General features: G+C 57.9%; 6 protein-coding genes across 6 annotated transcripts; all 6 read right to left on the bottom strand.

Moving 5' to 3' along the window:
* Nucleotides 1-796: 796 nt before the first annotated feature.
* On the bottom strand, nucleotides 797-1,492 carry JKF63_07189 (uncharacterized protein; the record flags this gene model as incomplete). Its single annotated transcript, XM_067903130.1, has 1 exon — nucleotides 797-1,492. One exon carries the CDS (start codon nucleotides 1,490-1,492, stop codon nucleotides 797-799), a length of 696 nt encoding a protein of 231 aa, XP_067759568.1.
* A 662-nt stretch (nucleotides 1,493-2,154) lies between these two features.
* On the bottom strand, nucleotides 2,155-2,601 carry JKF63_07188 (uncharacterized protein; the record flags this gene model as incomplete). Its single annotated transcript, XM_067903129.1, has 1 exon — nucleotides 2,155-2,601. One exon carries the CDS (start codon nucleotides 2,599-2,601, stop codon nucleotides 2,155-2,157), a length of 447 nt encoding a protein of 148 aa, XP_067759567.1.
* A 900-nt stretch (nucleotides 2,602-3,501) lies between these two features.
* On the bottom strand, nucleotides 3,502-4,869 carry JKF63_07187 (uncharacterized protein; the record flags this gene model as incomplete). Its single annotated transcript, XM_067903128.1, has 1 exon — nucleotides 3,502-4,869. The coding sequence occupies one exon, from the start codon at nucleotides 4,867-4,869 to the stop codon at nucleotides 3,502-3,504; it is 1,368 nt and encodes a 455-aa protein (XP_067759566.1).
* Nucleotides 4,870-5,873: 1,004 nt separating this feature from the next.
* On the bottom strand, nucleotides 5,874-6,281 carry JKF63_07186 (uncharacterized protein; the record flags this gene model as incomplete). Its single annotated transcript, XM_067903127.1, has 1 exon — nucleotides 5,874-6,281. One exon carries the CDS (start codon nucleotides 6,279-6,281, stop codon nucleotides 5,874-5,876), a length of 408 nt encoding a protein of 135 aa, XP_067759565.1.
* Nucleotides 6,282-7,097: 816 nt separating this feature from the next.
* JKF63_07185 (uncharacterized protein) lies at nucleotides 7,098-10,352 on the bottom strand (the record flags this gene model as incomplete). Its single annotated transcript, XM_067903126.1, has 1 exon — nucleotides 7,098-10,352. The coding sequence occupies one exon, from the start codon at nucleotides 10,350-10,352 to the stop codon at nucleotides 7,098-7,100; it is 3,255 nt and encodes a 1,084-aa protein (XP_067759564.1).
* A 1,356-nt stretch (nucleotides 10,353-11,708) lies between these two features.
* On the bottom strand, nucleotides 11,709-13,265 carry JKF63_07184 (uncharacterized protein; the record flags this gene model as incomplete). Its single annotated transcript, XM_067903125.1, has 1 exon — nucleotides 11,709-13,265. The coding sequence occupies one exon, from the start codon at nucleotides 13,263-13,265 to the stop codon at nucleotides 11,709-11,711; it is 1,557 nt and encodes a 518-aa protein (XP_067759563.1).
* Between the last annotated feature and the right edge of the window lie 178 nt (nucleotides 13,266-13,443).

Raw genomic sequence — 13,443 nt, 5'->3', positions numbered from 1 at the left:
TGCTGCACACCGATGCAAACAAAGAAGAAGGAAAGAAATATTATCATATCGAACACATGGGAAAGCAGTGAAGGAATCAAAAATCGATTTGGCCACCAAACGTAACCTCGACAGCACCAGCCGTCGATCTTTCAAACAGTCAAGCGAGGGAAAGAGTGGAGGAGTGGGTGGGGAGAGAGGGGTAACGAATGAGTGGTCTGCAGCACCACACCTACCAAGACTTCTGACGGAGTTGCTACGCTGGAGGCAACAAAAAAAAAACGAGTAAGCACACGAAAAGCCATACACAGACACTCACTCGCACACACACACACACACACACACACACACACGTGTGCGTCGGCTTTCTTCGAGAGGCGGAGGATTCCCTGTCGTGTGTGTATGCGTGCCTGCGTGAGGGGTCGCAGGGCGGGTTGTACAGGACCGCGGAGTCGCCATCACATTTCTTGCGAAACGAGAAGGGGAAGAAAGAGAGAGTGGGGGTGGGTGGGTGGGAGGAGAGCAGCGGCCGCAGCAGAGGGATAAGTGGGTAGGTGGGGGCGACCGTAACCCATTCCCTCGCTCAACCCCCTCCCACCCGCGTCCAACCCTTACACACCGCACAAGAGCACATCGCCTTCCTTTGCCTTCTTTTGTGCTCTTCATCTTTGTCTCTTTTCTATTTGTCTTGGCGCTCAAATGAGTGTGGAGCCCATGCGGTGGGTCATGAGTCCCCCCACCGGCTGGTGTCGTCGTTCGCGCTGGGGTTCGCTCCGCTTTGTACGGTGTCTGATTTCTCCCTCCAGGCCTGAAGGTGTCAGTAAATCCTTTCACGTCTGTAAAGGATTCCAGCACCGGCGGCTTCGCTGCTCCTCTCACGGTAGTCGTCGTCTCTCAGCAGTGTCGGGGCCCTGCGCGCGGAGTCGACTGGCACCATCCGATCTCCGTTTGGATACCGAAGCTGCGGCAGGTGTCCCACGCCCGGGGTTTGTCGACCATTACGGTTTCTGCCTGGTGTCCGAGAGCGCTGGACGGTAGTGGGCGTGTGCGAAGAGCTGCCCGGGCGACTCGTGTGGCGGCTGTTGGCTCTACTTCCACGATTTGGGCGGGTTGACCGTGGCGTGATGGCTGTCTGGATGTTGTCAGCGAGGAGATGGCCACCGAAGGGTGGTAGCTGAATGGCGTGGTACCTCTCTGCAGCGCCGTATAGTCCCTGCGCGTACGGGTAGCCGCGGTCCGGTATCGCCGAATCGGGGTTTTCCAGTCGCATCTCTGCGCGTTTGACGTCGTCCTCAATACGGGAGAGGATGTGGTAGTCCATACACACTGTGGATTTGGAGAAGTCATTGTGGGTGTAGGGCTCCTCATTTTTTGAGGTTTCCACAGTGGCTGTCGGGGTGACGCAGCAGAGGATGCGGCATCGCTTGCGTTTGGCTGAGTATACTGGCACCCGGGCACAGCTGCCAGCGTCATCGCCACGGCGCGTACCAACGGGGTAAAGGTCGGAGGACATTGAAGATGAGACGATAGAGAGCAATCAAAGGAGGGAGTTCGCAAATGAAACCCTTCAGCCACGAGCATTGCAAATGTGTACGAGTGAGAGAGCGTGTGTGTAATGAGGGGAGGGAAGGGGAGTAGAGCCGTGAGAGCAACAAGCATGGCAAAAAAAAAGGGGGGGGGGGGCGGACGAGAGTAGGAAAAAGGGGGTGTGAGGAGTGGGAGAGGAAGAAGGGATTTCACTTGAGACCCTCTAGCCGAGCAGGTTCAGGCCATTGCGTACACGCAGTCGAAGAGGCAAAGGCAAAATGCTTCGATATCACCCGGACCAGGAAGAAGAAAAGAGAGAGGATGGCAATCGTCGACCGGCACCCTGCGCATTAAGATGATCGACATGCATACACGGCCCCAGGATGCGTGCCATGAACACGGAGAGCCATCACATCTCTACTTTCTGGAACCCTCTCTTTGATCTACCCCCCCCTCCCTCCCTCCAAAAAAAAAAACTTGTGTCACATATACGGGGATAGCTTTTCTTTGCACATGAAGGTGTTATACACACGCAGACGGTCCCGGCATCTGATGCGCAGGCACGAAAGCGTGTGAATAGGACGTGAGGTCATGAGGTCCTCCACGCATATGCAGGCAAATGGGAGCCTGGATAAACACATGTGGGTCCTACGAAAATTGAAATACAAAACTATCCAGCAAGTACAACTCGCGAGGCCCGTTGTACTCCAGTCCCTCCGCGTGCAATGGGGTGTAGAACATCATCGTGGGAAACCCTTTTACGTTCATCCGACTCATCAAGTCGGGGTATTCGTCTCCATCCACGTACGCGGCAGTGAATATGTCCCGCAATTCCTTCTTCGACTGACTGATCGATAGACGGTCCCACAGGCGATTCACCGTCTGGCACTGGCGAGACCACTTGACGCAGTACAGCACAAACGTATAGTTGTCAGGCCCACCAACGTACGCGTCGAACGTGTCCGGGGTGAGCTGCACCACCCGCGATGCCTCAGCTGCGGAGGCAGTATGTGGGGTATATCCGATAAGTAACACCAGCAGCGCCATAGCGAGCCGAGTGAAGACGGTCACCTTGGCGTGATGCTGGTGAGACATTGTCCAGATATTGGTGAGTTCGTAATATCGTGTGTAGAAAAACGGATTCGCTCTCCGTCCTGTGTATCTGTGTGATGGGTAAGGGATGTGGGCTGCTTCAATTAAAAAGACGCTGTGCCCGTGTGTGCCTGCGCGGTGTGGTTGTGGTTGGGTGACGTGATGCGCGGCGGCGGGAGGGGGCGGGCGAGGGCGAGGGCGAGGGGGGAGGGAGGGAGGGATGGTAAGGCAGAGCCGACATCTGCGTGTGTGGTGGATGCGCTGGACACCGTTGAGATTGAGGGGTGCCATCAATTCAAGCGATTTTTTCACAATTCGCTTTTTGAAAAAGGCGCCGCTGGAGATCATTCGCGTGATGGACGCGAACGACAGCCTTCCTGGCGATAGGCACGAGGGAGGGAGGGAGGAGGCCTTGAGACATCCCCGCACGCGGACAGTGACATTGTTCATGCCGTACCGTTGAAGAGGCGAGACTCATGATAAAACACACGCGTGTGTAGCGTGAGAAAGAAGACTATACTTGAGAAAGGAAGAAAAAACGGGGAGCGAGCACGCACAACTTGACACACACACACACACACGGGGAGACATACGGGTGCGCCTTTTTCCATCACAACCTACCCCACTGTGTTACAGCGTGTTCAGGGCACACACTGTTCCTCTTTTTTTTGTGTGTGTGCCCGCGCGGGTCCATCCCCCCATCCCCGCTTCTCTTCCCTCCGTGTCAAAGGTGCTACAGATTAAAAAACCTGTACAAATACAAGCGAAGCAATATTATAAGAGAAAGGCGAAGGATGGAGGAGGAGGTGGTGAGTGAGGGGACGGAAGGACACATGCCCCTCCCCCTCCCGCTCCTTGTAAAAAAAAAAAATTGTTTTGTGATGTATCTACGTTGGTTTTTTTTTACAATTTTTCCGGGCCGACCTGAGCACTGCCATAATTGAAGCGAAAGTCGGCAAACATCACGCCGCGGGGGTCGACCTCCCGTACTTTCTGCTCCTCACTCAGCTGCATTGGTGCGCTCAACTCTTTTATCTCGGGAAAGTATTTGGTGTCCAGACGATTCGAGAGGGCCGGCACATAGGGCGCCTGCAGCTGGCGCAGCCCGTCCATGTCCATTGGCTGAAGGAAAGCATGCTTGCGTATCTCTTCGTACGTCATGCGCTCCTCTGGCGCACAAATGAGGCGCTTCATAAAATCTACTGCGTCCTCAGGAATGTGTCGTTGCGGTGGAAACGTGAGGTGCTCCCGCCAATTCTTTATTTTTAGGCATGTTGAGTTGGGGTTCTGAGAGAAAAACGGAGGGATGCCATAGAGCATTTCGTACATGATGACGCCCACCGACCACCAATCACAGCCGACACCGTAGGGCTTGCGCAGCAGGATTTCTGGCGCGATATAGCCGGGGCTGCCCACAATTGATTGAAACATCTCACGAGCGCGGCCGTGTGCGATGCCGGCTCCGGCGCCGTCCCCGGAGGGGGACGCTGACGGCGCGTTCTTCTGTGACGCGTACGCGCTCACGTTGTCTGTCCACGTATTTATACCGCTCGAGGAAGGCTCCTGGTCGTCGTACTCGAGGAGGCTGCCGCGCTTTTCCACAAAGCGTTTGGAGAGCCCAAAGTCGCTCAGCTTTATGTGTCCAGACTCGCCGAAGAGGACATTGTCGGGTTTGATGTCACGGTGGACGAAGCCCATGTTGTGCACGCTCGCCACGGCAGCACAGAGCTCGGCAATGTAGAAGCGCGTGCTCTCCAGATCGAAGATACCTTTCTCGCACAGCCACGAAATCATATCGCCACCCGGCATGTACTCCATCACCATATAGAGGTACAGAGAGTCCTGAAAGCTGCGGTACAGGTGCACTACCCACGGGTTCGACGCCGCCGCCTCGGCGAGGACATCTTTTTCTGAGCGGACGTGTACCACCTGCTTCTTCGTGATCATGTCCGACTTGCGCAGCCGTTTCAAGGCGTAGAGGGTGTCGGTCTTGTCGCTCTTGTATTTACACACGAAAACTTCACCGAATGCACCGCGGCCGATGCACTTGAAGAGGTGAAAATCAGCAAAAGACGGCTCCTTCTGCCGCGGACCGACTGCAGCGCTGACACCGTTGCGCGTTCGGGCAAGAAGACTTTGATAATGGTCTTCCAAGAACGCTCGACTAGCAGCCGCCTTGTGCCGTGCGTAGTCGTCCGACGTCTCAGTGCGGCGTGTGTTAGTGGTGTTCGGCATTCGCTCATCAGCCTGCGCGTTGGGATTCTGGTTCATGATAAAAGAGCTCCCCTCCGGCAGGCCAAACAGAAATTGTGTGTTCTCACAGAGAGGGGGAAGGGGGAGGGAGGGAGGGAGGGAGGGAGGGAGATGAAGTAGCGGTGTTCTGCGGGTTTAAATGCGGCGCGTGAAAGTGACTGCGCCAGACTGTGTGCGCACGTGCGTGTGTGGTTGCGGGGGGATGAGAGGGAGTGCAATGTGCAGGATAGATTGTGGGGAGGCGAAGGGAGGGCGCTGGGTGAGAAAAGAGTACTTGGGAGTGTGTCGGGCAGGGATGGGGGGGGAGGGGAGGGGGGACCAAACATATTTCTCTGGCGGACTTGGCTCGGCAGTTGCTGCCCGCGGTGATGGTGCCGGGGAGGTGGTGGTGGTGGTGGTGGTGAGGAGGGATAATAGAAGCACACGCAGGTGGGCAAGTTGGGTGCATATCTGTTTCGAGGGGGTCCACACCTCAGATCTGGAGAGAAAGAGAGAGAGAGAGGGAGAGGGACGCAAACAATGTGCGCATGCACTCAGGTTTGGCCAAGTTTGAGTCTCTTAGAACACTGATCCCGCGCTTTGAGATCGTTTGAGACTTTACACACACACACACAGGCGCACATACAGGCACGAGGAGGAGAAACATATCAAGAACATACAAGCGAGAGGTGGGGGGAGGGAGGGGGGGGGATCGAAAAACAACACGAACTGACTCCTGTGCACGGACGCCACACGCGCGCTCTTTTTCTCCCTGTATATCTCTACCCATCTCGGCTAGCCCCCCCCCCTTTCCCCAAACACAGACACACACACACAGACAGAGAGAGAGACGTAATGGAGTTGTTCAGTTCACTTATTTACGTTACATGCACCCCAGACCCATAAGAGAAACCCGGAGAGAGAGATAAAAAGTGTGTGTGCGTGTGTGTGTGATCCCGTCAATTACAGCGAATAGCGGATCAGCAACTCTGTCGAACAACGACACAAATCATTCACGTTCACAGTTGCTCACTCTTTTAGGCTCACTGCGAGCGTTCACTCAGCCAGCGATAGTAGTCATTCAGGATGTAATAGCGCTGCTCAAAGCGGCGGATGACCATGCGTTGGAAAAACTCCCGGCGGTGCTCGTCGTTGTACGTCACCGTGCCATGGACAGTGAGGAGGAATGAGTCACCCGCTTGATTGTCGGGCAGTGGCTGAGCGTCCACCATGTCGATCTGGTGTGACGTCTTGGGCAATGCGCCGATGTAGTTGCGCACATCGTCCACCGTGGAGAGAGGGTGTCCGTTCCATTCGCACACCATGGGTACATCAGGGGCGTACAAGCCCGCGACATTCGAGCGATCTTGCGGGTCATCAAGCATCTTGTAGTACTGGTTTCGAAACTCAAGCGCCTTCTTGGCCACATCGTTGAAGGCCCCCTGCTCCATTATTACGTTTATCGTTCTTTTTTTTGTTTCTTAGTGTTCCAATGTGCGTGTTGATGTGTGTACACACGTGTACGCGGTGTTCAAGCCAGCCTGCAGCTGCGGCTTGCGAGAGGAGGGGGCGGGGGGGGGGGGCGGGGCGGGGGAATGAGACGCGTGAGCAAGTCGACCGAGCTGCCGTCGATGCGCGCATTTGTGCGTGTAAGTGTGTGGTTCCAAGCGGACGGTGAGCAGTGAAAAAATGACAAGAATTCAAAAAGAAAGTGAAGCAAGAAAAAGAGAGAATGAGAGAAGGAAAGAGAGAGAGAGAGAGAGACAATGGCGCTGACGCTGACGCAGGTTTACATAAATGTGTGGAGCTCTGAGAAAGATGTGCGCCCACACGTGTTGCTCGTTCGCCACGGTAGGCCAAGTTGTTCATCATGGAGTAAAGCGACAGACGCATGTTTTGTCTGCGTCCCGCTGTGGCACATGATCGTACATATATATATATATAAGTATATATGTTCTCGCGTATCTATACCGGTGGAGATTCATATGTGTAGCTGGCCAAGGTCTCTGGCGACAAAGAACCTGCAGGCCCCAACCATAGCTAAACATGATTGGTACTTTGTCCGCACGGGGACGGCTGCACGCGTGCCACGGGGGTGTGGGCAACAGATCTTCAGATACAAATGTATATGTGTATATACACATATACATTTGTATGAGCGTGTGTGTCTAGGCAGCATAGTGAAGGGCGGGGGTATGGCGATCAGCGACGTCAGTGCGAAGCCTCACGTTATTCGCCACGTGTCCCCTCTTTACGTACCGCGCAGTCTACCCACAATAAAGACTGCCCTCGCAGAGCTCCTCGCAGCCGCCATGGATGCACAAATCCGGTGTAGGGATATTCTGTCTCGCGCTCAGCATCTCTAGGCAGTTGGCCGTCCTCTTTGCGATGGCGTCGATGGGATACCCAAGGAGCGCACACGCTCGCGTGAGAGAGCTGTAGAGGCACAGCTTGTCCACAGCCGTTATTCCCGCGGCAGTGTCACAAACGCGCAAGTCGCCATTGTCCGGTACCGCCCCCGCCGCTACGAGGCCTTCTCTCACGAGCACGTCAATCCAACTGCGTGTCAGGCACTCGATTTTCTCCGTTCGCCCTGGTGTGGACAACAGCAGCGGCTCCAGATGGGCTGCGTACTGTTGCAACAGAACAAACGTGCGCTGGGGTGCCGTGGTTGGGCGGCAGCGCGCTAAAGTGCGTTGCGCCCCTCTCCAGCAGCCGCTGTTGCCGTACGCTGTCACCTCAAGTGCACGCGCCGCTTCACAGAGACTCGGGTAGCCGATACGCGTCGCCGCTCGCTCAACATGGCGTGCCACAGTGAGCGAGGCGCTGAAGCGCCCATTCTGCTGAAGCACTTGAGCCTCAATCAGCTTCGAAGTGAGAACACCGAAAGGAAACGCATACTCTGAGGAGACGGCGAGCAGCTCCTTCTGCAGTCTGTGGGGAACTGCGATGTAGCCAAGGAAGACTGCCGCCTCGGCGCGCCGGCGCTGCACGGCGGAATACAAGAGTAGATGGTCTGGTGTCCACAAGCACGCCGCATCCACGCCTTTCATAGAGCCCGAAAGGTTTGCTGCCCCGGTTGCGTTGGCAGGATTGTGGGCCGCCGGGTATTCGTCGTCGTCGTCGTTCCCCTCCATGTCATCGGTGCAGGCACCTGAATTAAGGACTCCTGCCAATCTCGACCACACATCGTACGCGGCGGCTATGTAGCCGTTCCTGTAGAGCTGACACCCCGAGCAGTACCGGACCACCAACGAGAAGAACATAGTCTCGTTGGCTGCGGCTAATGCAGAGGCACCGTAGTGGTCATTGACCGCTGTGAGCGCTGATCGCAGGCTCTGCAGCGCGTCGCTCAACGTGGCCGAATCGCTGGTGGTATTCGCAGTGCACCTCACAGGTGCGAGAAACCCTTCTTGCAAAGCCAACGCATAGTGAGCAGCGTGCCGCAGAGCCTCCCACAGCAACATGCGACTTGGGTGGTGGCTGTACACTGGCGACGCAGTCAAGGTCTCCTCCCTCACCTCCTCTAATAGCTCGCCGAGCGATGCCGTCGTGATGGCTAGCGGAGACGACACTATGCCGTATATCGCACCAATGAGCAGCAGCGTCTCTCGCTGCAGACTTGCGACAATGCCCATCCATCGGCCCTCTACTGGAGGCGCTTCCAGCAGCGCGGCATGGGCGCACAGCAGCGAGTGTCGGATAGAATGGGCGACCGTTTGTTCGGCAACAGTGCCGCCCTGCTTCGCGGAGAGGTCGTTTGGCTCCTCAGAGTGCCCGCCTTCCGCGCCTCGCGTGCGTAGTGCTTCTGCACCGCCATCATCGGCGGCACCACCACCGCTCCTATAGCCGTTGGAGAGGAGGGAGCGCAGCGCCGGGCCTACTGCGCCAGGGAAAAATAGAAGCAGCTGGGCTGCCCCGACAAAGGCAAGGCTCGCCATTTGGGCATCCATACCCGACATCACCGATGCCGGCGGCGACAGGGGCCCGTCGGCGGGGCCGCTGCTCTGTCCACTGTTGCCGCTTGGCCCATTCGGCAATGTTAGCTGGAGGGCAATCGATATACTGTTGGCGGCGTCGGCAGGTCTGCCTTGCAGTGTAGCCACCACGTGTGCGGTGTAGTGAGCCAATGCAAGTATGGCGTTCGACTGCACTTCTTGAGCGACCTGCAGCGCCACGCGCGTGCACTGCTGCGCAACTGCCAGAGAGCGGAAAGACAGGTAGTATTGGGCATACAGGAGCATGCCACTGGTGATGCACATGAGGATGGGTTGAGTGCCGCGATTGCTAAGCTCCGCTTGCGTCATCAACGCCGACGTCGGTGGCCCTTGGAGAAAGAGCAGCTTAGCGAGTGCGTTGTCGGCGAGGTGTGGTGTGCGCTGCGCCAAGGACAACTCCAGCAGCATGGCACGGGTGGTTGCATGGCCCTCGAAGACGCTCTCTAGTGTTGCATGCATCCGCCGCACGTTGATAGGAGCGGCACACGAATGTGGGGACAGCGGCATCGATGCGGGGAGACGCTGCCTTGGTGCTAGTAGCCACTGCATCGAATTGTCATCGCAGCAGCGGCAAAGAGTGGCCACCCACTTCTTCACCGCGACCACCAGTTGTGTCTGTCGTGCAAACGACGCACTGGCCCACTCGTAGTTCACCCAAATGTGGAAGCTGCGGGTGACGTTACCCGCCTCGGCAGCAGGTTCTTCATCGAGGAGGTCTGCATCAAAGAGATCCGAGAGCTGTGCAACGGTGATAGGGCGGGACGATGGCAGTACCCCGACCCGCGAAAGGTGTGCATCCGGCGTGGCGGCGATGCCCTTTGGCCCGACAACCACGCTACACAGAGCGGCGGCGAGACGCCGCACAAGCGATGCCCCGCCCGCCTGCGATGCCGTTCGCAGAAAATCACACAGCAGCGCGAATCCCACGTCGGTGGGTGTGGCGCTGAGAAGGGCCGACAGTGACGACGCTTCATCTGTGTTCCACTCGTTCTCCGTCTCGCGCGGGGAGCGCGGGTGCACCTGCCCTGCGACTTGACTAGTGCCGCCACCTTCTCCGAGGAAGGTGTCGCTTTCTGCTCGCGTGGCTAGCGCATCCGGCTTTTCGTTCGCTCTCATCAACGCATCGACGCCGTTCGGGCAGCGCAGCTGTGCGTAGGCGCGTCGAAAACTGACTTCCTTCGAGCTCGGCACCGACGGCAGCGGTGCAACGCCCCACAGGGCCTCTTCATCTATTTGGCTTGGTGGCGCGGCAGCACTCGAGGGGCTCGTATACAATGCACCCGTGGGTGGTGCGGCGACGATGGCGTCGTTCTCTGCCGCAACATCCTCTATGCCGGCATCTTTGTCGTTTGGCAGCACGTGCAGAAAGCATACCTTGTGAAAGTGCCACGCATAGAGTGTTGCCGCTGCCGCTGGGTGTTGTTGGAGTTCAGCGCGAATGTGCTTCAGTGTCTCGCCGCAGAGAAACAGCGCGAGATCGACGTAACGCGGTACCGACTCAGCGTAGGCTACGTCGACGTCCATAATCACGACACAGGTAAGGGGGGGGGGAGTGTGTAGAAGGGGAAGGTGAAGCCGGCAAGAGAAAAACGTACAGGGGCTGCAGTGGTGGATGTGTGGTTCCTCCCCGATGGTGTCATCGAAGGATTGAGCAGGTTGGGGTGGGGGGGCGGGAGGGTGAGATGAAGCGAGAAGCAATTCTATCACATAGTCCGCGGCATCCCCTGGTGATGCTGATCACCTCACTGTGGTCCCAGGGCCCAGTACCCCGTCGTGGAGGAAGCCAAGCACCTGTATGACTCCCGGGCCGCAAGGGCTGTGGCGGGCATCCAGCTCCCGGCAACCAGATTGGGAGTTTGCAGCATCACCAGCGATCTGGGGTGACAGCACACGCTCGACAACACTCCCCCCCCCGCTGGACGTCCAGGCGTGCCCAACCCGGTACCAGCAGACGCCTCTTGTTCCTTGGCGATGGGGCATCGAGCAAAACCCAGGCCCGAAAGTATAAACGGTGGACCATTATTGTCTGGCGCATCCCCGCACGCACCACAACGAGGGCACAGTGGCCCAACGCAAGATGCCGGGTGGGACCGATCAACGCAGGGAGCCTGCCGCGAGATACACCACAGATGCCCGCGCTGTCCGCGCACACCTGCAGATGAACAGTGTCTCACGCAGCATCCAACAGTCTCCCATGGCCAAGCTGCACCCGCCATCCCCCATGACCCACGGAAAGAGATCTGCGAGGAGTCCTTGACTCACCTATTGGTCTGTCCCGCACTAGCCACCGTTGGGAGAGAGTGTGGCATAGAAGATGGTCCGGTGCATGGGGTTGTCCAGTCCAAGCGATTGGCGGTGTACCCCAGCCGTCTATTCGGCCTCGCGGATCCGACCGAGATTTCCAATCCAGAAGATGACGAGAGCAACATTAAGCGCCAACTGCGTTAATCGACGACACTCTTCACCCCCATGATAATGACACCGAGCGGCGGACTGGCAGCGATCCACATTTTACTTTTTTGCTCCAGGGCTGACCATCGGGAGCTGCACAGAGTGCGGCCTGTCGGGACGACGTGTTGAGGGTGCGGGACTCGCCCGCGTTTCAATTGCACCGGCAGGCTGAGAGGAGGAGGCCCTGTGGTGAATATGCTGGGGGACATCCATCAACCCCCCCCCTCCTGCAGAGGATGAGAGACGGAGAAGTGAAGGTGTTCTGAAAACGTTTGTCCCTGGGAAGGGGCACGTGCAGAATGAACGCACTCAGATAAAAAAAAAAGATGGTCAAACATCTGCCATCGTAGTTTTCGGGAGGTCCAAACGGAGGCAGACAACCTGAAGCTGACGCCTACACCCCCCCCCCACTCTACCCATAGTGGGCTCTCAGTCCTTCAGGGCGTTGTCACGGTGGCTTAGCTCATTCGCCGTTGCAGCGAGGCGCTCCTGATGGCGGTTGCTACGGCTGAGCTGCAGTGCCTTCTGCCGGACTCGTCGTCGGATTCGAGCCGGTAGTGCTGTAACGCCTCTTTGCTGTTGCTGCTGTTGGGCCTCGGTGAGTACTTGTGAGCTTGTCAGAAAGCACTTGGAGCACGCTGGCACACCACGGGGAACGGCGCAGCGAGCGCGCGCGGTCATGCGGTATGGTGCGTAGCAGGTGCGGCACACAAACGGGAGCTCGATATCATCGTGGACCGTGATGAAGCGCAGTCGCGTACGAGAGATGTGCTTGCTGACCTCCTTCATCACATCAGGCCGCTGCACCACTAGCAGGTTCAGCAACGACTTCGTCTTGCCTGAGCACTGTGGGCATCTCTCATGGCGGAGGAAGCGGTTCGCTACGGTGGAGGCGTACTCGAGCTGGCAGTTGCGGCACCGCCACTGCAGCGTCATCTCGCTGGTCAGCGAGATCTGCTGAGGGTCTTGGTGTGGACGCAGAAGCGCTTCCCCGAGCAGCAGAGTGTCCTCAGAGAGCCACCGTCGCGGGCCAGTAGGGGTGACGCTACTAGAGGCACTAGCTCCTCGACGCTCACACGATGGGCAGAGGGGCACCAGCTCGCGAGCGGACCCGTGAGGGCATCCACCGAGGGTGGTGCTGAGATCTGACAGGCCCTGCTTTGAATGCACAGAATGGCGCTGCATTGCGAGACCGAACCGGGCCACACGACTCGAGACCGATTCTAGCCACGAAGAGCAGCACAGCGGGCAGCGCCACCACACCGAGGAGGCAGAAGACGTGTGCACCTCTGTCACGGATTGAAGCACCTGATTCTGTAGAAGCCGATTGCGCAGGGGGTCCCACTGTGCAGCGAGTAACGGGTACGAGTCGCACAAGAGGCTGGTGCCGGTGGAAGCGGCAGTCGGCTGAGACGACGACTCGGGCTGTGCTGTGGGGTCCGGTGGGCTCTCGGTGTTGAGGGGATCGGACGAAAAACGTTCGCCACCGTAGCAGCGCGGGCATCGGTGGGCGTCTGCGATTTGGGCATTCGTGCGCTCTGAGGGCCGTGCCGACCACTGCGTCCGACACCGCGTGCAGCGCCAGAGGACGGGATGAGCACTGGATGGCGTCACGGGCAGGTCGAGCAGGGCTGCTGGGGATTCGCCGGTACCGGCACCCGCGCGTGTGGGGCGCCACAAATGGCGGAGAGCGCGCTGATTGGCATCGATGTCAAACTCACGCTGCAGTTGTGGTGGAAGGCGCTCCAACTGGAATCGAAAGAGCGCTAAGGGGCGCGCGTTGGGTGGCGCGGGGCCGCCGACCGCGGCCGCAGCTGCCAATTCGATGGGGGTGCTCGTCTGATCTTTTGTGGTTTCGCAGAGACGGTGAAGATGACAGCGGCGACGCACTGACGTTGTGCATGCCGTTGTCATGGAGGAGCACAGCGCGAGGGGAAGGCGACATCGCGCGCTGCGAGCTGCCACGGAAAGGCACCGGAGGGACATGTGCTCGTGCCTTCGTGCTGTGGTTTCTCCCGCTCTCCCGTGTGCAGCAGCGACCAGCGAGCGGAAGCAGCACCAACGGTGGCGCTACACCGACGGCAGGAAAGGAAAATATTTAGATGCTAATCCGATGGAAAGAGCATGGAGAGAGAGAGAGAGAGAGAAAAGGAGGTATTGGTGG

This window comes from Porcisia hertigi, chromosome 6 (genome assembly GCF_017918235.1).
Source record: "Porcisia hertigi strain C119 chromosome 6, whole genome shotgun sequence".
Classification (NCBI taxonomy): domain Eukaryota; phylum Euglenozoa; class Kinetoplastea; order Trypanosomatida; family Trypanosomatidae; genus Porcisia; species Porcisia hertigi.
The sequence above is the reverse complement of the archived record's forward strand: the minus strand, read 5'-3'. Positions and strand labels throughout refer to the sequence as shown.